General features: G+C 48.8%; 1 protein-coding gene and 1 long non-coding RNA gene across 3 annotated transcripts in view; both read right to left on the reverse strand.

Annotated features, from left to right (window-relative positions):
• The window catches only part of LOC118379936 (reelin-like), a 318,966-nt gene that overhangs the window by 8,051 nt on the left and 287,469 nt on the right, over positions 1–23,446 (reverse strand). Inside the window, 18 exon segments of the mRNA XM_052466572.1 lie at positions 209–406; positions 888–1,107; positions 3,512–3,669; positions 5,803–5,964; positions 7,340–7,413; positions 7,675–7,850; positions 7,987–8,229; positions 9,807–9,913; positions 10,069–10,244; positions 15,039–15,216; positions 15,520–15,582; positions 15,584–15,732; positions 15,984–16,138; positions 19,284–19,540; positions 19,918–20,111; positions 20,346–20,523; positions 20,942–21,082; positions 23,161–23,329. Of these exon segments, the coding sequence (XP_052322532.1) occupies positions 209–406; positions 888–1,107; positions 3,512–3,669; positions 5,803–5,964; positions 7,340–7,413; positions 7,675–7,850; positions 7,987–8,229; positions 9,807–9,913; positions 10,069–10,244; positions 15,039–15,216; positions 15,520–15,582; positions 15,584–15,732; positions 15,984–16,138; positions 19,284–19,540; positions 19,918–20,111; positions 20,346–20,523; positions 20,942–21,082; positions 23,161–23,329 (2,998 nt within the window).
• LOC127908364 (uncharacterized) lies at positions 21,455–23,079 on the reverse strand. Of its 2 annotated transcripts, none has more exons than XR_008067027.1 (4): positions 23,032–23,079; positions 22,860–22,945; positions 21,810–21,852; positions 21,455–21,551 (listed from the first exon to the last, which is right to left on the reverse strand). It is a non-coding gene; the product is annotated as an uncharacterized LOC127908364 (long non-coding RNA). The 2 variants fall into 2 exon arrangements; XR_008067026.1 differs by lacking the exon at positions 21,810–21,852 and adding an exon at positions 22,731–22,773.

The raw sequence follows: 23,446 nt of genomic DNA on the forward strand, positions 1-23,446 counted from the left end.
AGACTAGTGGACATCAACCTTGCTGCTGGAAAGTAACAGGTTGCTCATGGAAGTCAGGTGTGTTAGAGCTGGACTGGAACAAAGACCAGTACACTCTCTAGCTTTCAGAGAAGGTGTGTGTGTGTGTTTGTGATTGTGTGTGTGTGTGTGTGTTTGTGATTGTGTGTGTGTGTGTGTGTGTGTGTGCGTTAGTGTCGTGTTCACTCACAGTGGGATGTTGTAGGAAACCCTCTGGGCCTTGATGAAGTCTTTGGGCTGGTGCTGGGCGATAACGTGCCAGCTGACTCCGTTATTGACCGTGTACTGCAGCAGGACTGCCCTGTCCACTGTGTTTTCCTGGTCCAGGGCTGTGTTACAACTGTCTGTCTGGGACACACTGCCTATCTGCATCACAAACATGATCTTACTGTAGGAGAGAGGGGGAGAGAGAGAGTGAGGAAGGGGGAAGAGGGGGAGAGAAAGATGAGGGGGGTGAAGGAGAGAAAGAGGGAGGTAGAGAGATAGTTCTGGTAAGAATACCTTGGTATTTTTGGATGGATTCTACAAGTTTAGCCTCCAAGTTTTCCATTTTAGTAATACTGTATATTGATCTCAATGGCCCCAGTAGTGGGCTAGGACAAGCTATGCTAGACTAGGCTAGGACAAGCTATGTTAGGCTATGCTAGTATGGTTCTGTGTGGGCAAGGCTAGGCTACGCTAGGCTAGGCTACGCTAGTATGGTCCAGTGTCCACTAGTACATGTCTTGTGTGACGTCAACAGGTTTGGTGACCCCAGGCCTCATCTTACAGGTACTGTACTGTAAAACAAACTTCTCTCACCGTACCTTCAGTAGTTGGATAGACTGTGGGCTAGGCTAGTACAGTACAATCCATTGTCCAGTCCATACCTGGCTCGTGTCAGGTCCAGAGGCTTGGTGATCGCCTGCCTCATCTTACAGCCGTTGAAGTAGAGCGAGTCTCCGTGGGCGTGGGGAGAGAGCTGGCCACACCCACTTCCCACTCCGCCCCCTTGGATGAGTTGCCAGCTCTCCTCTGACACGCTGCCTGACTCAAAGTTATCCTTTATTGAGCTAGGCAGGTCACTGCTGGACAGGGAGCAGTCATCACCTGGGAGATGGAGGCAGCAGAACCAATGTGAATGCTAGATTTCAATCAATCAATTAATTGTCAATTAGAACTCTCTGTAAGAAAGACAACAGACTGAGCGGAACCAGGCTCAGAGGGTAGAAGTTAAGTAGAATGTATGCACACATGACTGTAAGTCGCTTTGGATAAAAGCGTCTGCTAAATGGCATATATTATTATATTATTATTATATATTAAGGCCATCAGGTTATGATTACAAGAGTGGTTTGTGTCAGTGTTGTAGTCTTTGTGTCAGTGTTGTAGTCTTTGTGTCAGTGTTGTAGTCTTTGTGTCAGTGTTGTAGTCTTTGTGTTAGTGTTGTAGTCTTTGTGTCAGTGTTGTAGTCTTTGTGTCAGTGTTGTAGTCTTTGTGTCAGTGTTGTAGTCTTTGTGTCAGTGTTGTAGTCTTTGTGTCAGTGTTGTAGTCTTTGTGTCCATGTTGTAGTCTTTGTGTCAGTGTTGTAGTCTTTGTGTCCATGTTGTAGTCTTTGTGTCAGTGTTGTAGTCTTTGTGTCAGTGTTGTAGTCTTTGTGTTAGTGTTGTAGTCTGTGTCAGTGTTGTAGTCTTTGTGTCAGTGTTGTAGTCTTTGTGTCAGTGTTGTAGTCTTTGTGTCCATGTTGTAGTCTTTGTGTCAGTGTTGTAGTCTTTGTGTCAGTGTTGTAGTCTTTGTGTTAGTGTTGTAGTCTTTGTGTCAGTGTTGTAGTCTTTGTGTCAGTGTTGTAGTCTTTGTGTCAGTGTTGTAGTCTTTGTGTCAGTGTTGTAGTCTTTGTGTCAGTGTTGTAGTCTTTGTGTCAGTGTTGTAGTCTTTGTGTCAGTGTTGTAGTCTTTGTGTCAGTGTTGTAGTCTTTGTGTCAGTGTTGTAGTCTTTGTGTCAGTGTTGTAGTCTTTGTGTCAGTGTTGTAGTCTTTGTGTCAGTGTTGTAGTCTGTGTCAGTTTGTGTCTTTGTGTCATGTTGTAGTCTTTGTGTCAGTGTTGTAGTCTTTGTGTCCATGTTGTAGTCTTTGTGTCAGTGTTGTAGTCTTTGTGTCAGTGTTGTAGTCTTTGTGTCAGTGTTGTAGTCTTTGTGTCCATGTTGTAGTCTTTGTGTCAGTGTTGTAGTCTTTGTGTCAGTGTTGTAGTCTTTGTGTCAGTGTTGTAGTCTTTGTGTCCATGTTGTAGTCTTTGTGTCAGTGTTGTAGTCTTTGTGTCTTTGTAGTGTTGTGTCCATGTTGTAGTCTTTGTGTCAGTGTTGTGGTCTTTGTGTCAGTGTTGTAGTCTTTGTGTCAGTGTTGTAGTCTTTGTGTCCAGTGTTGTAGTCTTTGTGTCAGTGTTGTAGTCTTTGTGTCAGTGTTGTAGTCTTTGTGTCAGTGTTGTAGTCTTTGTGTCAGTGTTGTAGTCTTTGTGTCAGTGTTGTAGTCTTTGTGTCAGTGCTGTAGTCTTTGTGTCAGTGTTGTAGTCTTTGTGTCAGTGTTGTAGTCTTTGTGTCAGTGTTGTAGTCTTTGTGTCAGTGTTGTAGTCTTTGTGTCAGTGTTGTAGTCTTTGTGTCAGTGTTGTAGTCTTTGTGTCAGTGTTGTAGTCTTTGTGTCAGTGTTGTAGTCTTTGTGTCAGTGTTGTAGTCTTTGTGTCAGTGTTGTAGTCTTTGTGTCAGTGTTGTAGTCTTTGTGTCCATGTTGTAGTCTTTGTGTCAGTGTTGTAGTCTTTGTGTCAGTGTTGTAGTCTTTGTGTCAGTGTTGTAGTCTTTGTGTCCATGTTGTAGTCTTTGTGTCAGTGTTGTGGTCTTTGTGTCCATGTTGTAGTCTTTGTGTCAGTGTTGTAGTCTTTGTGTCAGTGTTGTAGTCTTTGTGTCAGTGTTGTAGTCTTTGTGTCCATGTTGTAGTCTTTGTGTCCAGTGTTGTAGTCTTTGTGTCAGTGTTGTAGTCTTTGTGTCAGTGTTGTAGTCTTTGTGTCCATGTTGTAGTCTTTGTGTCAGTGTTGTAGTCTTTGTGTCAGTGTTGTGGTCTTTGTGTCAGTGTTGTAGTCTTTGTGTCAGTGTTGTAGTCTTTGTGTCAGTGTTGTAGTCTTTGTGTCAGTGTTGTAGTCTTTGTGTTAGTGTTGTAGTCTTTGTGTCAGTGTTGTAGTCTTTGTGTCAGTGTTGTAGTCTTTGTGTCAGTGTTGTAGTCTTTGTGTTAAAGGTTGTAGTCTTTGTGTCAGTGTTGTAGTCTTTGTGTCAGTGTTGTAGTCTTTGTGTCAGTGTTGTAGTCTTTGCAGTGTTGTAGTCTTTGTGTCAGTGTTGTAGTCTTTGTCAGTGTTGTAGTCTTTGTGTCAGTGTTGTAGTCTTTGTCAGTGTTGTAGTCTTTGTGTCAGTGTTGTAGTCTTTGTGTCAGTGTTGTAGTCTTTGTGTCCATGTTGTAGTCTTATCAGCTACCCACCACGGTGTCCCTCGTCACAGATGCAGACCACCCCGCTTGTGCAGTAACCATGACCACTACACATCCCTGGACATGCCTCCCCAATGTAGACCTGGTCAACCCCCCAGCCATGCCGCTCGCCAGCACCCTCCTTCTGGATCCAACGGAACTGCGTGGCTCTGCAGGGAAGGAGACGGGAGGGGAGATGAGACAAAACGTGTAGGACTTGCTTTATCACACGGTCGGGGGGTGGGGGGGTTTGGCTATCAACACCTGAAAGACAGCATCCAGTTTCAGGATGGGGGGTACGAGTTCAGTTCTAAATGCATGATCTGATACCAGCAGCCTTCTGGTTGCAGTGGTCCTACCCTGAGAAGACGTGGCCAGAAACACACAGCGGTCCTACCCTGAGGAGACGTGGTCAGAAACACACAGCGGTCCTACCCTGAGGAGACGTGGTCAGAAACACACAGCGGTCCTACCCTGAGGAGACGTGGTCAGAAACACACAGCGGTCCTACCCTGAGGAGACGTGGTCAGAAACACACATCGGTCCTGCCCTGAGGAGACGTGGTCAGAAACACACAGCGGTCCTACCCTGAGGTGACGTGGTCAGAAACACACAGCGGTCCTACCCTGAGGAGACGTGGTCAGAAACACACAGCGGTCCTACCCTGAGGAGACGTGTTCAGAAACACACAGCGGTCCTACCATGAGGAGACATGGTCAGAAACACACAGCGGTCCTACCCTGAGGAGACGTTGTCAGAAACACACAGCGGTCCTACCCTGAGGTGACGTGGTCAGAAACACACAGCGGTCCTACCCTGAGTAGACGTGGTCAGAAACACACAGCGGTCCTACCCTGAGGTGACGTGGTCAGAAACACACAGCGGTCCTACCCTGAGGTGACGTGGTCAGAAACACACAGCGGTCCTACCCTGAGGTGACGTGGTCAGAAACACACAGCGGTCCTACCATGAGAAACACACAGCGGTCCTACCCTGAGATGACGTGGTCAGAAACACACAGCGGTCCTACCCTGAGGTGACGTGGTCAGAAACACACAGCGGTCCTACCCTGAGGTGACGTGGTCAGAAACACACAGCGGTCCTACCCTGAGGTGACGTGGTCAGAAACACACAGCGGTCCTACACTGAGGTGACGTGGTCACCCTGAGGTGACGTGGTCAGAAACACACAGCGGTCCTACCCTGAGGTGACGTGGTCAGAAACACACAGCGGTCCTACCCTGAGGTGACGTGGTCAGAAACACACAGCGGTCCTACCCTGAGGTGACGTGGTCAGAAACACACAGCGGTCCTACCCTGAGGTGACGTGGTCAGAAACACACAGCGGTCCTACACTGAGGTGACGTGGTCAGAAACACACAGCGGTACTACCCTGAGGAGACGTGGTCAGAAACACACAGCGGTCCTACCCTGAGGAGACGTGGTCAGAATCACACAGCGGTCCTACCCTGAGGAGACGTGGTCAGAAACACACAGCGGTCCTACCCTGAGGAGACGTGGTCAGAAACACACAGCGGTCCTACCCTGAGGAGACGTGGTCAGAAACACACAGCGGTCCTACCCTGAGGAGACGTGGTCAGAAACACACAGCGGTCCTACCCTGAGGAGACGTGGTCAGAAACACACAGCGGTCCTACCCTGAGGAGACGTGGTCAGAAACACACAGCGGTCCTACCCTGAGGAGACGTGGTCAGAAACACACAGCGGTCCTACCCTGAGGAGACGTGGTCAGAAACACACAGCGGTCCTACCCTGAGGAGACGTGGTCAGAAACACACAGCGGTCCTACCCTGAGGTGACGTGGTCAGAAACACACAGCGGTCCTACCCTGAGGAGACGTGGTCAGAAACACACAGCGGTCCTACCCTGAGAGGACGTGGTCAGAAACACACAGCGGTCCTACCCTGAGGTGACGTGGTCAGAAACACACAGCGGTCCTACCCTGAGGAGACGTGGTCAGAAACACACAGCGGTCCTACCCTGATGAGACGTGTTCAGAAACACACAGCGGTCCTACCATGAGGAGACGTGGTCAGAAACACACAGCGGTCCTACCCTGAGGAGACGTGGTCAGAAACACACAGCGGTCCTACCCTGAGGAGACGTGGTCAGAAACACACAGCGGTCCTACCCTGAGGAGACGTGGTCAGAAACACACAGCGGTCCTACCCTGATGAGACGTGTTCAGAAACACACAGCGGTCCTACCATGAGGAGACGTGGTCAGAAACACACAGCGGTCCTACCCTGAGGAGACGTGGTCAGAAACACACAGCGGTCCTACCCTGAGGAGACGTGGTCAGGCAGCTGAACAGTGACCCTGGTCCAGCTGGAGCTATTGACTGGACTGTAGATGGTGGACTCGTGGAAAATGAAGGGAGAACAGCCCACGTTGTTCACAGAGGAGGGAATACACTCTGACTGAACCAGCTGCCATGAGTCAGACCTGGAGAGGGAGAGATGGAGGATGGAGGGGAGGGGGGAAGAGAGAGAGAGAAAGAGAGAGAGAGGGAGGATGGAGGGGGGGGGAGGGGGGAGAGAGAGAGAGAGAGAAAGGGAGGATGGAGGGGAGGGGGAAGAGAGAGAGGGAGGATGGAGGGAGGGGGGGAAGAGAGAGAGAGAGAGAGAGAAAGAGAGGAATGGTGGGGAGGGGGAGAGAGAGAGGATGGAGGGGGAGAGAGAGGATGGAGGGGGGAGGATGGAGGGGGAGGGGGAGAGAGACAGAGAGAGAGATGGAGGGGGAGAGAGAGAGAGGATGGAGGGGGAGGGGGAGAGAGGGAGGATGGAGGGGGAGGGGGAAGAGAGAGAGAGAGAGAGAGAGAGAGAGAGAGAGGAGGAGGATGGAGGGGAGGGGGAAGAGAGAGCGAGAGAGAGAGAGAGAGAGGGAGGATGGAGGGGAGGGGGAAGAGAGAGAGAGAGAGAGAGAGAGGGGAGGATGGAGGGAGGGGGAAGAGAGAGAGAGAGAGAGAGAGAGAGAGAGAGAGGGAGGATGGAGGGGGGAGGGGGAAGAGAGAGCGAGAGAGAGAGAGGGGGACGATGAAGGGGAGGGGGAAGAGAGAGAGCGAGGATGGAGGGGCAGGGGGAAGAGAGAGAGAGAGAGGGAGGATGGAGGGGGAAGAGAGGGAGGATGGAGAGAGAGAGAGAGAGAGAGAGAGAGAGAGAGAGAGAGAGAGAGGAGAAAGAAGGGTTGTGGTCAATTTCAATTATTTTTTCATTAGGAACATTTTGTAATTAAAATTTCAGTTCACTTCCTGAATTGACTGAATTGAAATGGATTTGACCCAATGACTGTATATATGAATGGACAAAGCCATCGGTCACGTGACACCGTTTATCTGTGTGAAGACTCAGTAGCGCATTTGGAACCCAAGAAGTTGGTTAAGATTGTGTCTTGTGGAAAATGTTTGTAGACATTACATGCGCCGTTTGAGCTACTTCGGGAAGTTGCATTTGCAGGCTAGATCAGTGCTGCCCCCTCTCATTGATTATCTCAAGTTGAAGGCCGACCGAGGTACTGCAGGCTACTAAATTATCCTTACATTTTAAAGGACATCTGGTGAAATAGAAGTCATTATTGGTACCATGATTGTCTTCAAAATGTGTATTTATTTACACATATATTGCCATTTTCCCCTTTACTGTAAAATGGGATTCTGTTTTCTGTAAACAATGCAATGCAGTACAGCGGTCTGCCTTGAACTGCCTGGCATCAATGGGGGGGGGCATTCATTCTCCCCAGAATTGACCCAAACCCTGACTGTGTACTGTGTGAGTAAGGCATTTAGCTAGCGCATCGGAACCCTCCATTAGCAGCATCTCACCTGGCATCCTTCCTGTACTGCAGCAGGACAGAATGGTGGTCTTCACAGCTGTCTGCCTCACAACCGACCACAATCTACACAGAAGACAAAGGAGAGTAGGACTCACACTTACACAAGAATGATAAACAGTAACAGTTACCTGAAACGGTGTGATGTCGCCATGTTGTAAATGCTAAGATGGGTTTGCAGCAGCTATCTAAAACCAAGAATTCGTGCTATCCTTTAAATATGGTGTTCCACAGGGAATGTTTCTTGGACCTCTGTTATTGTTCATGTTAAATACTGTATGTAAGACTGTAGGATGCTGCCGAGCTGTAAATGCTGAGAGGTTATACCTTAAACTGTAGGATGTACCCAGGCTGTACGATGAGCTCGCGGGTGGCCAGAATGTTGTGCGTTTCGTCCTGTTTCTTGTTGGGCCAGTAGAGGTGGAAAGAGGGGTTCCCACAGAAGCCTGCTGTACGCACCGCGTTGGGATAGAAGCTCCAGCTCTCCTCATGGGACACACCCTCTGAGAGAGACGGGGACGGGGGAAAGAGAAGAAGAATAGTTGTCCATTGTCTTTTTTAGATTTGTCTAAGGGCATTTAAAAACGTAGAAAGAGACTCCCATTATTTTCCGAAGGTGATACAGCACAATCTGTTTACCTTCATCGAAGTTGTCGAGCAGGGTGGAGGGGTTGATGTCGGACCCTCCCACCAGGATGTTGTCGACGGCCCACTGAGCTCGCTCCGGCCCGGATGTCGCCAGACCAGAGGAGACGTGGAAGGGCTGCCACCACCGCAACCGTGTAGCATTAGATAACGCCTCCTCTGGTATTACAATGTAATCACGCCTCACAGACACATACTTCAGATAGTCCATCTCATGGAGCAGGGTCCAGGACACACCTGGGAGAGAGAGAGGGAGGGAGATGGAGAGAGAGGGAGAGAGAGAGAGAGAGAGGGGGGGGGGACAGACATGAGGATGAAGTGATGGATCTCTGTAATATTCTAATATTATTCCTGGTTCTCCTTCAGGTTAATCGTTAGGATTCCTGTTACGGATACAGTTATCCTGTGTCTGTGTGTATCCTGTGTGTGTGTTTCTTTTCTCTCCTTCTCCCCTCACAGGTGAAAATCATCACTCCCCAATCAATCATCAATCAGAAGACACACCTCCTCCTATTTCCTGACCTATCACAGTTCCTTCCCCATGGTTTAAAAACCCCATCATTTGTTTGTTCTAGAGCTCAGCTCAGCTCAATCTCTCTGTAATGCCATGTCTGTAGGTCTCTGTGTTTCACTCTCGCTTTGTGTCTTAACCTCTCTTTTGTTTAAAGCACCTCCATAGCACTTTGTCATCACCTGTGAGTATTATTTTTGGTTATGTTATTTGTTTGTTGCTGGTGGGAAAGGGGGAAACCAAGACAAGTCGCCCATGGGCATACACTACCCGTAGGTAAACTTTGTTAAATACACTAGTTAGAACTGGGCGGACCACCCACTGTATTTTTGGTTAGTTAGTTAGCTGTTGTTAAAGTAGGCTAGTCTAGCTTAGGGGTGTGTTTTTGTATACTTATTGTTTCTTTCCTTGGGTCCAGCTCAGCCCCTTTTCCTGCTCCCCCCCATTACCGTGTGTTTATAAATAAACCTAGAGTTTGACTGTAGATTTCTGTTGTCGTGGTTATTTCGTTCACACTTACTTTGTCACAATAATAATTTGCATGAGTTATGTTACGGGTCTCATTACCATCCCCCCTAGACCGTCGGGCCAAAAGGGATTCGTAACAATTCTCCTGCTGGTTCTCCATCTGGTTAATCATTAGGATTCCCCTACTGGTTCTCCATCAGGTTAATCGTTAGGATTCCCCTGCTGATTCTCCATCAGGTTAATCATTAGGATTCGCCTGCTGGTTCTCCATCAGGTTAATCATTAGGATTCCCCTGCTGGTTCTCCATCAGGTTAATCGTTAGGATTCCCCTGCTGGTTCTCCATCAGGTTAATCGTTAGGATTCCCCTGCTGGTTCTCCATCAGGTTAATCGTTAGGATTCCCCTGCTGGTTCTCCATCAGGTTAATCGTTAGGATTCCCCTGCTGGTTCTCCATCAGGTTAATCGTTAGGATTCCCCTGCTGGTTCTCCATCAGGTTAATCGTTAGGATTCCCCTGCTGGTTCTCCATCAGGTTAATCGTTAGGATTCCCCTGCTGGTTCTCCATCAGGTTAATCATTAGGATTCCCCTGCTGGTTCTCCATCAGGTTAATCATTAGGATTCCCCTGCTCGTTCTCCATCAGGTTAATCGTTAGGATTCCCCTGCTCGTTCTCCATCAGGTTAATCGTTAGGATTCCCCTGCTCGTTCTCCATCAGGTTAATCATTAGGATTCCCCTGCTGGTTCTCCATCAGGTTAATCGTTAGGATTCCCGTGCTGATGGAGATTTGTGGATTTATTTCTAAATGTCTGTCTGTTTATTGTTGTTTCATACCTCCATCTGTGGAGTAGTCCAGCAGCACTCCCTCTTTACGACAGGTTGGGCGATGGCACATGGTCATGTTGTCTTCACTGCCAATCCTGGCCCAGTATTCTACAAACCTAAAGAAGAAGAGGAAGATTACGTTTGAAGAGGAAGATTACGAGACACATACACACATTGAAAGGGAATCTTAAAAAGCCTGAATTGACAAAAAAATAACTATATACAGATTGTATAACCGAACCCTGAGAAAACTAACAGTAGAGTTACTAACTTGGCTCCACGTAGGTCCAGGTCAGTGGTGACGGCCTGTCTGGCATCTGACCCTCCAAAGTACAGGGCTGTCCCCTCCACCAGCACCCCACAGTCAGTACAGGGATGGCCCCCCTCCAGGACCTGCCACTGAGGACCTGGGGCCCCCTCCCAGTCAAATCGCTCCTTCAGAGACGCCTATAAGAATAGAATAGATACTTTATTCATTTACATTTTTTATCATTTTTTACATTTTTATCTTTATTGTCCACAGAAGGGGAATGTCTCTTCTTCTCTTTTCCCAACACTTTGTTACACACACAAGAGTTAATGGAGTGTTCAAAAGGCATGGTCCTATGAGACGTGGTCCTATGAGACGTGGTCCTATGAGACGTGGTCCTATGAGACGTGGTCCTATGAGACGTGGTCCTATGAGACGTGGTCCTATGAGACGTGGTCCTATGAGACGTGGTCCTATGAGACGTGGTCCTATGAGACGTGGTCCTATGAGACGTGGTTCTATGAGACGTGGTTCTATGAGACGTGGTTCTATGAGGAGACGTGGTTCTATGAGGAGACGTGGTCCTATGAGACGTGGTTCTATGAGGCATGGTGCTATGAGACGTGGTTCTATGAGACGTGGTCCTATGAGATGTGGTCCTATGAAACGTGGTTCTATGAGACGTGGTCCTATGAGACGTGGTTCTATGAGGAGACGTGGTTCTATGAGGAGACATGGTGCTATGAGACGTGGTTCTATGAGACGTGGTTCTATGAGACGTGGTCCTATGAGACGTGGTTCTATGAGGAGACGTGGTTCTATGAGGAGACGTGGTCCTATGAGACGTGGTTCTATGAGACTTTGTGCTATGAGACGTGGTTCTATGAGACGTGGTCCTATGAGACGTGGTTCTATGAGGAGACGTGGTTCTATGAGGAGACGTGGTCCTATGAGACGTGGTTCTATGAGACATGGTGCTATGAGACGTGGTTCTATGAGATGTGGTCCTATGAGACGTGGTTCTATGAGGAGACGTGGTTCTATGAGGAGACGTGGTCCTATGAGACGTGGTTCTATGAGACATGGTGCTATGAGATGTGGTTCTATGAGACGTGGCCTTATGAGACACGGTCCTATGAGACGTGGTTCTATGAGACGTGGTCCTATGAGACGTGGCCCTATGAGACGTGGTTCTATGAGACGTGGTCCTATGAGACGTGGTTCTATGAGACGTGGTTCTATGAGACGTGGTTCTATGAGACGTGGTTCTATGAGACGCGGTCCTATGAGACGTGGTTCTATGAGACGTGGTCCTATGAGACGTGGTTCTATGAGACGTGGTTCTATGAGACGTGGTCCTATGAGACGTGGTCCTATGAGACGTGGTTCTATGAGACGTGGTCCTATGAGACGTGGTTCTATGAGACGTGGTCCTATGAGACGTGGTGCTATGAGACGTGGTCCTATGAGACGTGGTTCTATGAGACGTGGTCCTATGAGACGTGGTCCTATGAGACGTGGTCCTATGAGACGTGGTCCTATGAGACGTGGTCCTATGAGACGTGGTCCTATGAGACGTGGTCCTATGAGACGTGGTCCTATGAGACGTGGTTCTATGAGACGTGGTCCTATGAGATGTGGTTCTATGAGATGTGGTCCTATGAGACGTGGTCCTATGAGACGTGGTCCTATGAGATGTGGTCCTATGAGACGTGGTTCTATGAGACGTGGTTCTATGAGACGTGGTTCTATGAGGAGACGTAGTTCTATGAGGAGACGTGGTCCTATGAGACGTGGTTCTATGAGACATGGTGCTATGAGACGTGGTGCTATGAGACGTGGTCCTATGAGATGTGGTCCTATGAAACGTGGTTCTATGAGACGTGGTCCTATGAGACGTGGTTCTATGAGGAGACGTGGTTCTATGAGGAGATGTGGTCCTATGAGACGTGGTTCTATGAGACATGGTGCTATGAGACGTGGTTCTATGAGACGTGGTCCTATGAGACGTGGTTCTATGAGGAGACGTGGTTCTATGAGGAGACGTGGTTCTATGAGACTTTGTGCTATGAGACGTGGTTCTATGAGACGTGGTCCTATGAGACGTGGTTCTATGAGGAGACGTGGTTCTATGAGGAGACGTGGTCCTATGAGACGTGGTTCTATGAGACTTGGTGCTATGAGACGTGGTTCTATGAGATGTGGTCCTATGAGACGTGGTTCTATGAGGAGACGTGGTTCTATGAGGAGACGTGGTCCTATGAGACGTGGTTCTATGAGACATGGTGCTATGAGACGTGGTTCTATGAGATGTGGTCCTATGAGACGTGGTTCTATGAGGAGACGTGGTTCTATGAGGAGACGTGGTTCTATGAGACATGGTGCTATGAGATGTGGTTCTATGAGACGTGGCCTTATGAGACACGGTCCTATGAGACGTGGTTCTATGAGACGTGGTCCTATGAGACGTGGCCCTATGAGACGTGGTTCTATGAGACGTGGTCCTATGAGACGTGGTTCTATGAGACGTGGTGCTATGAGACGTGGTTCTATGAGACGTGGTTCTATGAGACGCGGTCCTATGAGACGTGGTTCTATGAGACGTGGTCCTATGAGATGTGGTTCTATGAGACGCGGTTCTATGAGACGCGGTCCTATGAGACGTGGTCCTATGAGACGTGGTTCTATGAGACGTGGTTCTATGAGACGTGGTTCTATGAGACGTGGTTCTATGAGACGTGGTCCTATGAGATGTGGTTCTATGAGACGTGGTTCTATGAGACGTGGTCCTATGAGACGTGGTCCTATGAGACGTGGTTCTATGAGATGTGGTTCTATGAGACATGGTCCTATGAGACGTGGTTCTATGAGATGCGGTTCTATGAGACGTGGTTCTATGAGACGCGGTTCTATGAGGAGACGTGGTCCTATGAGACGTGGTTCTATGAGACGTGGTCCTATGAGACGTGGCCCTATGAGACGTGGTTCTATGAGACGTGGTCCTATGAGACGTGGTTCTATGAGACGTGGTGCTATGAGACGTGGTTCTATGAGACGTGGTTCTATGAGACGCGGTCCTATGAGACGTGGTTCTATGAGACGTGGTCCTATGAGACGTGGTTCTATGAGACGCGGTTCTATGAGACGCGGTCCTATGAGACGCGGTCCTATGAGACGTGGTTCTATGAGACGTGGTTCTATGAGACATGGTCCTATGAGACGTGGTTCTATGAGACGCGGTTCTATGAGGAGACGTGGTCCTATGAGACGTGGTCCTATGAGACGTGGTTCTATGAGACGTGGTCCTATGAGACGTGATTCTATGAGACTGGATTCTATGAGACGTGGCCTTATGAGACGTGGTTCTATGAGACGTGGTCCTGTGAGACGTGGTTCTATGAGACGTGGTCCTATGAGACGTGGCCCTATGAGACGTGGTCCTATGAGACGCGGTCCTATGAGACGTGGTTCTATGAGACGTGGTTCTATGAGACGTGGTCCTATGAGACGTGGTCCTATGAGACGTGGTTCTATGCGGAGACGTGGTTCTATGAGGAGACGTGGTCCTATGAGACGTGGTTCTATGAGACATGGTGCTATGAGACGTGGTTCTATGAGACGTGGTCCTATGAGATGTGGTCCTATGAAACGTGGTTCTATGAGACGTGGTCCTATGAGACGTGGTTCTATGAGGAGACGTGGTTCTATGAGGAGACGTGGTCCTATGAGACGTGGTTCTATGAGACATGGTGCTATGAGACGTGGTTCTATGAGACGTGGTCCTATGAGACGTGGTTCTATGAGGAGACGTGGTTCTATGAGGAGACGTGGTCCTATGAGACGTGGTTCTATGAGAGACGTGGTTCTATGAGACGTGGTTCCTATGAGACGTGGTTCTATGAGGAGACGTGGTTCTATGAGGAGACGTGGTCCTATGAGACGTGGTTCTATGAGACTTTGACGCTATGAGACGTGGTTCTATGAGACGTGGTCCTATGAGACGTGGTTCTATGAGGAGACGTGGGTTCTATGAGGAGACGTGGTCCTATGAGACGTGGTTCTATGAGACATGGTGCTATGAGACGTGGTCCTATGAGACGTGGTTCTATGAGGAGACGTGGTTCTATGAGGAGACGTGGTTCTATGAGGAGACGTGGTCCTATGAGACGTGGTTCTATGAGACATGGTGCTATGAGATGTGGTTCTATGAGACGTGGTTCTATGAGACACGGGTCCTATGAGACGTGGTCCTATGAGACGTGGTTCTATGAGACGTGGTTCTATGAGACATGGTCCTATGAGACGTGGTTCTATGAGACGCGGTCCTATGAGACGTGGTCCTATGAGACGTGGTTCTATGAGACATGGTGCTATGAGACGTGGTTCTATGAGACGTGGTCCTATGAGACGTGGTTCTATGAGGAGACGTGGTTCTATGAGGAGACGTGGTTCTATGAGGAGACGTGGTCCTATGAGACGTGGTTCTATGAGACTTTGTGCTATGAGACGTGGTTCTATGAGACGTGGTCCTATGAGACGTGGTTCTATGAGGAGACGTGGTTCTATGAGGAGACGTGGTCCTATGAGACGTGGTTCTATGAGACGTGGTGCTATGAGACGTGGTCCTATGAGACGTGGTTCTTAGAGGAGACGTGGTTCTATGAGGAGACGTGGTTCTATGAGGAGACGTGGTCCTATGAGACGTGGTTCTATGAGACATGGTGCTATGAGATGTGGTTCTATGAGACGTGGCCTTATGAGACACGGTCCTATGAGACGTGGTTCTATGAGACGTGGTTCTATGAGACGTGGTTCTATGAGACGTGGTTCTATGAGACGCGGTCCTATGAGAGACGTGGTTCTATGAGACGTGGTTCTATGAGACGTGGTTCTATGAGACGTGGTCCTGTGAGACGTGGCCTTTGAGCCGGATAGGAACAACTTGTATGAAAATGTACAAAATAAATAAAGATTGATGAACTGATTGACACCTTGAGAGAAGTGCTGGCGTAGCAGTTGGGTCCAGTGAAACCAGGGTCACAGAGACATCTCTGGTCTAGACAGTCTCCATGTCCCCCACAGTGGCCGTCACAGGCCGGCCCGATGTAGAAGTTCTCCACAGCCCACTGGGTGTCCGAGTGCTGCTGGTAAAACCGGAAACGGACCGCGCTGCAGAACATAACACATAATATAGTTCCAGAACCATTGATGTAAGACCCCCAGGGCTGCTGATATAACAGGACCCCCCCTACCCAAGGGCTGCTGATATAACAGGACCCCCCACCCAAGGGCTGCTGAGATATAACAGGACCCCCCCTACCCAAGGGCTGCTGATATAACAGGACCCACCCCCCACCCAAGGGCTGCTGATATAACAGGACCCCCCCCACCCAAGGGCTGCTGATATAACAGGACCCCCCACCCCAAGGGCTGCTGATATAACAGGACCCCCCACCCCCAAGTGTCACTCACGTGTCTGTCAGGCTGTCCGGTAGGGGGTAAACGGCCCTCTTCCAGCCCCGGGCAGGGAAGAACGCTGGGCTGGGAGACCTGTCCTCCACAGCGAGGGTCCGCAGGGAGACACTGGAGCACCAGGTATCTCCAGGACACACCGAAGTCCACAGAGTACTGAACGTGTACCTGGCGCTCTGCCTGGCGCTCTGGAACACCGCAGCCCACTGCTATCTGTAAAGACACACGGTGAAACATACTCCGTTATCGTAACCTCAATGGACACGTGTGTTAATAATGCTGTCTGTATTCACACCCAAACAAAGATGTCTGCTATCTGTTAATAACAGGGAAACACATCTATCTAAGCCATTGTAGAATAACAAAAGGTGATATTAGTCATTTTAGGTGCTGTTGTTCATTATATTAGAAGAGGCACCGGTACCTAATTAAATCACTGCGCACAAACAGACACAGTCTCTTACCTTGAACTGCATGACCCAGTCTTTGTCAGGTATGATGTCATGTGTGACAGCGTACACCTCTCTCCCGTCGTCACTACCGCACACCATCACACCGTCTGGAGAACTACAGAATCTCTGTACCGCACAGTCCTCACTGAACAGCCAATGGTCACTCACTGGAGGGGAGAGAGGAAGGGAGAGGGAGAGGGAAAGGTGGAGTGATAGGGGAGAGGGAGAGGGATAGGGGAGCAGGTGAGGGAGGAAGATGGAGAGAGAATGAGTGGAGGGTGAGGGGGAGGGATAGGGGAGAGGAAGTCGGAGAGAGAGTGAGGGAAGAGGGAGAGAGAGCGGGGAGAGGTAGAAAAAGGGAGTGAGAGAGAGAGAGGGGAGAGGATTACAAAAAATAAAAATATAAAAAATAAAATGCCTGTTTCCGTTGACTTCGTACAGTTAAAGATTAAAGATTCTGTATAATAGTTTTTCTCCTAAAGCAGTTGTAGTATTTAACATGGTCTTTGCCTAATAGAATGAAACCTAACTTGAAAGTTGATCGTTTAACTCGACGATCACTAAAATCACAGGAACTAGGGCCCTGACAAAGCCCCTGTGTATGTACCTGTGGTTGTGTGTACCTGTGGTTGTGTGTTCCTGTGGTTGTGTGTACCTGTGGTTGTCTGTGTACCTGTGGTTGTGTGTACCTGTGGTTGTGTGTGTCTATGGTTGTGTGTGCCTGTGGTTGTGTGTGCCTGTGGTTGTGTGTGTGTGTACCTGTGGTTGTCTGTGTACCTGTGGTTGTCTGTGTACCTGTGGTTGTCTGTGTACCTGTGGTTGTGTGTACATGTGGTTGTGTGTGTCTATGGTTGTGTGTGCCTGTGGTTGTGTGTGCCTGTGGTTGTGTGTGTACCTGTGGTTGTGTGTGTCTATGGTTGTGTGTGCCTGTGGTTGTGTGTGTACCTGTGGTTGTGTGTACCTGTGGTTGTCTGTTTACCTGTGGTTGTGTGTACCTGTGGTTGTGTGTGTCTATGGTTGTGTGTGCCTGTGGTTGTCTGTACCTGTGGTTGTGTGTGTCTATGGTTGTGTGTGCCTGTGGTTGTGTGTGCCTGTGGTTGTGTGTGCCTGTGGTTGTGTGTGTCTGTGGTTGTGTGTGCCTGTGGTTGTGTGTGCCTGTGGTTGTGTGTGTCTATGGTTGTGTGTGCCTGTGGTTGTGTGTGCCTGTGGTTGTGTGTACCTGTGGTTGTCTGTACCTGTGGCTGTGTGTGCCTGTGGTTGTGTGTGTCTATGGTTGTGTGTGCCTGTGGTTGTGTGTGCCTGTGGTTGTGTGTACCTGTGGTTGTCTGTACCTGTGGCTGTGTGTGCCTGTGGTTGTGTGTGCCTGTGGTTGTGTGTGTACCTGTGGTTGTGTGTACCTGTGGTTGTCTGTGTACCTGTGGTTGTCTGTACCTGTGGTTGTCTGTACCTGTGGTTGTGTGTACCTGTAGTTGTGTGTACCTGTGGTTGTGTGTACCTGTGGTTGTGTGTACCTGTAGTTGTGATGTGTACTTGTGGTTGTGTGTACCTGTGGTTGTGTGTGTACCTGTAGTTGTGTACCTGTAGTTGTGTGTGTACCTGTAGTTGTGATGTGTACTTGTGGTTGTGTGTACCTGTGGTTGTGTGTGTACCTGTAGTTGTGTGTGTGTACCTGTGGTTGTGTGTGTACCTGTAGATGTGTGTGTACCTGTGGTTGTGTGTGTACCTGTAGTTGTGTGTGTACCTGTAGTTGTGTGTGTGTACCTGTAGTTGTGTGTGTACCTTTAGCTGTGTGTGTACCTGTAGTTGTGTGTGTACCTGTAGCTGTGTGTACCTGTGGTTGTGTGTGTACCTGTGGTTGTGTGTGTACCTGTAGTTGTGTGTGTACCTGTAGTTGTGTGTGTACCTGTAGTTGTGTGTGTACCTGTAGTTGTGTGTGTACCTGTAGTTGTGTGTACCTGTGGTTGTGTGTGTACCTGTAGTTGTGTGTGTACCTGTAGTTGTGTGTGTACCTGTGGTTGTGTGTGTACCTGTAGTTGTGTGTGTACCTGTAGTTGTGTGTACCTGTGGTTGTGTGTGTACCTGTAGTTGTGTGTGTACCTGTAGTTGTGATATGTACCTGTAGTTGTGTGTACCTGTGGTTGTGTGTGTACCTGTAGTTGTGTGTGTACCTGTGGTTGTGTGTATCTGTAGTTGTGTGTACCTGTGGTTGTGTGTGTACCTGTGGTTGTGTGTGTCCTTGTAGATGTGTGTGTACCTGTGGTTGTGTGTGTACCTGTAGTTGTGTGTGTACCTGTAGTTGTGTGTGTACCTGTAGCTGTGTGTACCTGTGGTTGTGTGTGTACCTGTGGTTGTGTGTGTACCTGTAGTTGTGTGTGTACCTGTAGTTGTGTGTGTACCTGTGGTTGTGTGTGTACCTGTGGTTGTGTGTGTACCTGTAGTTGTGTGTGTACCTGTAGTTGTGTGTGTGTACCTGTAGTTGTGTGTGTACCTGTAGCTGTGTGTGTACCTGTAGTTGTGTGTGTACCTGTAGCTGTGTGTACCTGTGGTTGTGTGTGTACCTGTGGTTGTGTGTGTACCTGTGGTTGTGTGTACCTGTAGTTGTGTGTACCTGTGGTTGTGTGTGTACCTGTAGTTGTGTGTGTACCTGTAGTTGTGTGTGTACCTGTAGTTGTGTGTACCTGTGGTTGTGTGTGTACCTGTGGTTGTGTGTGTACCTGTAGTTGTGTGTGTGTACCTGTAGTTGTGTGTGTACCTGTAGTTGTGTGTGTACCTGTAGTTGTGTGTGTACCTGTAGTTGTGTGTGTACCTGTAGTTGTGTGTGTACCTGTAGTTGTGTGTACCTGTGGTTGTGTGTGTACCTGTAGTTGTGTGTGTACCTGTAGTTGTGTGTGTACCTGTAGTTGTGATATGTACCTGTAGTTGTGTGTACCTGTGGTTGTGTGTGTACCTGTATTTGTGTGTGTACCTGTGGTTGTGTGTACCTGTAGTTGTGTGTACCTGTGGTTGTGTGTGTACCTGTAGTTGTGTGTGTACCTGTAGTTGTGTGTGTACCTGTAGTTGTGTGTACCTGTGGTTGTGTGTGTACCTGTAGTTGTGTGTGTACCTGTAGTTGTGTGTGTACCTGTAGTTGTGTGTACCTGTAGTTGTGTGTGTACCTGTAGTTGTGATGTGTACCTGTAGTTGTGTGTGTACCTGTAGTTGTGATGTGTACCTGTAGTTGTGTGTGTACCTGTGGTTGTGATGTGTACCTGTAGTTGTGTGTGTACCTGTGGTTGTGATGTGTACTTGTGGCGATGTCCCCTGTGTATATACCTGAGGTGCTCTCCTCCTCTCCCTCACTGAGGAGTCCTATCCTGCCTGTGGGGGTACCATCTGAGGGAGCTCTCTCGTGGTTGGGCAGCGCCACCCCTCCGAATGTGTCAGTTATCTGAGCCCGCGGGTCAGAGCCGGCAATCAGAACGTTGTCCAGCGCCCAGTCGCCGTGGTCCGCTCCTTCGTGTGTCGGCTGCCACCAGCGAACACGCACCCCTTCCTGACGTGCTGCTGGGGGTAGCAGCACGTTGACAAATTGTCTGTACCTCACACACACACACACACACACACACACACACACACACACACACACACACACACACACACACACACACACACACACACACACACACACACACACACACACACACACACACACACACACACACACAGGTTAGGACTGGAACATCTGATGTGAAAGAGAAAGCAGAGTCCCGGTAAGATTTGTAGAAGTTTCTGTAAACAGACCTTCTTGACTTTTTTGTTTGTTTGGGTCAGTGAATATGAAGAGTTGTTGTGCAGAGGGTCCCTGGTTGGAACCCAGGTCGGGACAGTGAACCGGTCTGTTACACTTCCAACTGTGTGTATATATATATATATACACAGTACAGTAGGTTTAATGAAGAACACGTACCCAGGCTTGCTGTACAGGTCATAGAAGATCTCTGTCAGCAGATTCCAGTTGATGCCTCCGTTCAGGCTGAACTCCAGCAGCACGCCCTGGTTACGGTTGCTAGGCGGGATCATGCAGCCGTACATGAAGTAGAATTGGATGAACTCTGCGTTGGTCAGGTTCAGATCCACTGTCACCAGCTGACGACTACAACTCTGGAGGGAGAGAGGGAGAGGGAGAGGGAGAGAGAGAGAGAGAGAGAGAGAGAGAGAGATCAAAAAGTGAGAAAGAAAGATAGGCAGGTTAGATGAAGAGATACGAACAGACCAGGTTTTGGCGCCAATTTAAATTCTGGTGATAGACTGATAGGTAAATTGATAGACAGATAGATAGATAGACAGACAGACAGACAGACAGACAGACAGACAGACAGACAGACAGACAGTTACCCCACTGAAGTGCAGTGCAGCACCAGATGCCACGGCCCCACACACAGTACTGAGTTTTGCTCCAGTCAACAGGTGCCAGTGGCTGAGAGAGGGGGCTCGGCTGAAGCTGTCCTTTAGCTGGGAGGGCAGAGGGGCCACAGGCTCATCACAGTACTCCCCTCCCCACTCTGGATCACACCTACATGGGGAGGGGAGGGGGGGAGATATTATCCCAAATTCACATAAGAATGATTCAAATAGCTGAGGCGATAGTAAGGTCCAGAATAGAACTTACTTTTTTTAAATTCCAGTCCTAGAATAAAAAATATGATGTGTGGACTGTGTGCACTGAGATCGGAAGTCTGAGATTTCCGAATTCCCAGTTGTCTTGAATGCACTGAGATCGGAAGTCTGAGATTTCCGAGTCCCAGTCTTCCACCTGATGGCTAAACTCAAGTTAAAATGCAAGGCCACACTTGGCTAATCATTCATTGCAGCTGCAGCATTCAACTCTGGTAGGAACTAGGAATTCTCCAATCAGGATTTTGGGAAAAAACCCTCAACTTTGGGAACGTTTCTGGAATTTTACAGCCCTACTGGTGGGTACGTTCACTCACACACAGGAGCTCTGCTGGCAGCGTCCGTGTCCGGAGCACATGTCAGGGCAGCCGTCTCCGATGTAGAGGTTGTCCAGAGCCCAGGTCTGCTGCTTGTCAAACGGAGCCTGTTGGAACCAACGGAAGCGAGTGGCTGGAGACCTGCAGACACACCAGGTCAAAATCAAATCAAATGTATTTATAAAAGCCCTTCGTACATCAGCTGATATCTCAAAGTGCTGTACAGTAACCCAGCCTAAAACCCCAAACAGCAAGCAATGCAGGTGTAGAAGCACGAGAGAGAGTGTGTGAATGTTTACATGCATTCTAGTGTCTGTGTCTTCCAGTTGCCCTATTGGCCGATTGGCAGTCCATCAACATCTAACTGACCTGCTATAGGTGGGGATGTAACTGACCTGCTATAGGTGGAGATTGGCAGTCCATCAACATGTATCTGACCTGCTATAGGTGGGGATTGGCAGTCCATCAACATGTAACTGACCTGCTATAGGTGGAGATTGGCAGTCCATCAACATGTAACTGACCTGCTATAGGAGGAGATTGGCAGTCCATCAACATGTAACTGACCTGCTATAGGTGGAGATTGGCAGTCCATCAACATGTATCTGACCTGCTATAGGTGGAGATTGGCAGTCCAACAACATGTATCTGACCTGCTATAGGTGGAGATTGGCAGTCCATCAACATGTAACTGACCTGCTATAGGTGGAGATTGGCAGTCCATCAACATGTAACTGACCTGCTATAGGTGGAGATTGGCAGTCCATCAACATGTAACTGACCTGCTATAGGTGGAGATTGGCAGTCCATCAACATGTAACTGACCTGCTATAGGTGGAGATTGGCAGTCCATCAACATGTAACTGACCTGCTATAGGTGGAGATTGGCAGTCCATCAACATGTATCTGACCTGCTATAGGTGGAGATTGGCAGTCCAACAACATGTAACTGACCTGCTATAGGTGGAGATTGGCAGTCCATCAACATGTAACTGACCTGCTATAGGTGGAGATTGGCAGTCCATCAACATGTAACTGACCTGCTATAGGTGGAGATTGGCAGTCCATCAACATGTAACTGACCTGCTATAGGTGGAGATTGGCAGTCCAACAACATGTAACTGACCTGCTATAGGTGGAGATTGGCAGTCCATCAACATGTAACTGACCTGGCATAGGTGGGGATTGGCAGTCCATCAACATGTAACTGACCTGCTATAGGTGGAGATTGGCAGTCCATCAACATGTAACTGACCTGCTATAGGTGGAGATTGGCAGTCCATCAACATGTAACTGACCTGCTATAGGTGGAGATTGGCAGTCCATCAACATGTAACTGACCTGCTATAGGTGGAGATTGGCAGTCCATCAACATGTAACTGACCTGCTATAGGTGGGGATTGGGAGTCCATCAACATGTATCTGACCTGCTATAGGTGGGGATTGGCAGTCCATCAACATGTAACTGACCTGCTATAGGTGGAGATTGGCAGTCCATCAACATGTAACTGACCTGCTATAGGTGGGGATGTAACTGACCTGCTATAGGTGGGGATGTAACTGACCTGCTATAGGTGGGGATGTAACTGACCTGCTATTGGTGGGGATGTAACTGACCTGCTATAGGAGGGGATTGGCAGTCCATCAACATGTATCTGACCTGCTATAGGTGGGGATTGGCAGTCCATCAACATGTAACTGACCTGCTATAGGTGGAGATTGGCAGTCCATCAACATGTAACTGACCTGCTATAGGTGGAGATTGGCAGTCCATCAACATGTAACTGACCTGCTATAGGTGGAGATTGGCAGTCCATCAACATGTATCTGACCTGCTATAGGTGGAGATTGACAGTCCATCAGCATGTAACTGACCTGCTATAGGTGGAGATTGGCAGTCCATCAACATGTAACTGACCTGCTATAGGTGGAGATTGGCAGTCCATCAACATGTAACTGACCTGCTATAGGTGGGGATTGGCAGTCCATCAACATGTAACTGACCTGCTATAGGAGGGGATTGGCAGTCCAACAACATGTAACTGACCTGCTATAGGTGGAGATTGGGAGTCCAACAACATGTAACTGACCTGCTATAGGTGGAGATTGGCAGTCCATCAACATGTAACTGACCTGCTATAGGTGGAGATTGGCAGTCCATCAACATGTAACTGACCTGCTATAGGTGGAGATTGGCAGTCCAACAACATGTAACTGACCTGGCATAGGTGGGGATTGGCAGAGTGACTCGGCCCCACTTGTTGTAGGTGTCTGCTACCAGCAGTCTCTGTAAGGTGTAGGAGGAGCAGTCTGGGCTGGTGGGGAGACAGTCTCTCACCAGAGGCTGCCAGCTCAGACCCAGGTCCAGAGAATACTCTAGTTCAATGGCTGTGACGGACAAGAGAAGACCAAGAAAGACACACAGAGAGACACAAGACATCAGTATTTATTGTAAAGTCATGTTTACCTAGCGTAGCCCGGGTATTCAATACGACACGGGCAAAT

The sequence above is a fragment of the Oncorhynchus keta genome, chromosome 17 (assembly GCF_023373465.1).
Source record: "Oncorhynchus keta strain PuntledgeMale-10-30-2019 chromosome 17, Oket_V2, whole genome shotgun sequence".
NCBI classification, from domain to species: domain Eukaryota; kingdom Metazoa; phylum Chordata; class Actinopteri; order Salmoniformes; family Salmonidae; genus Oncorhynchus; species Oncorhynchus keta.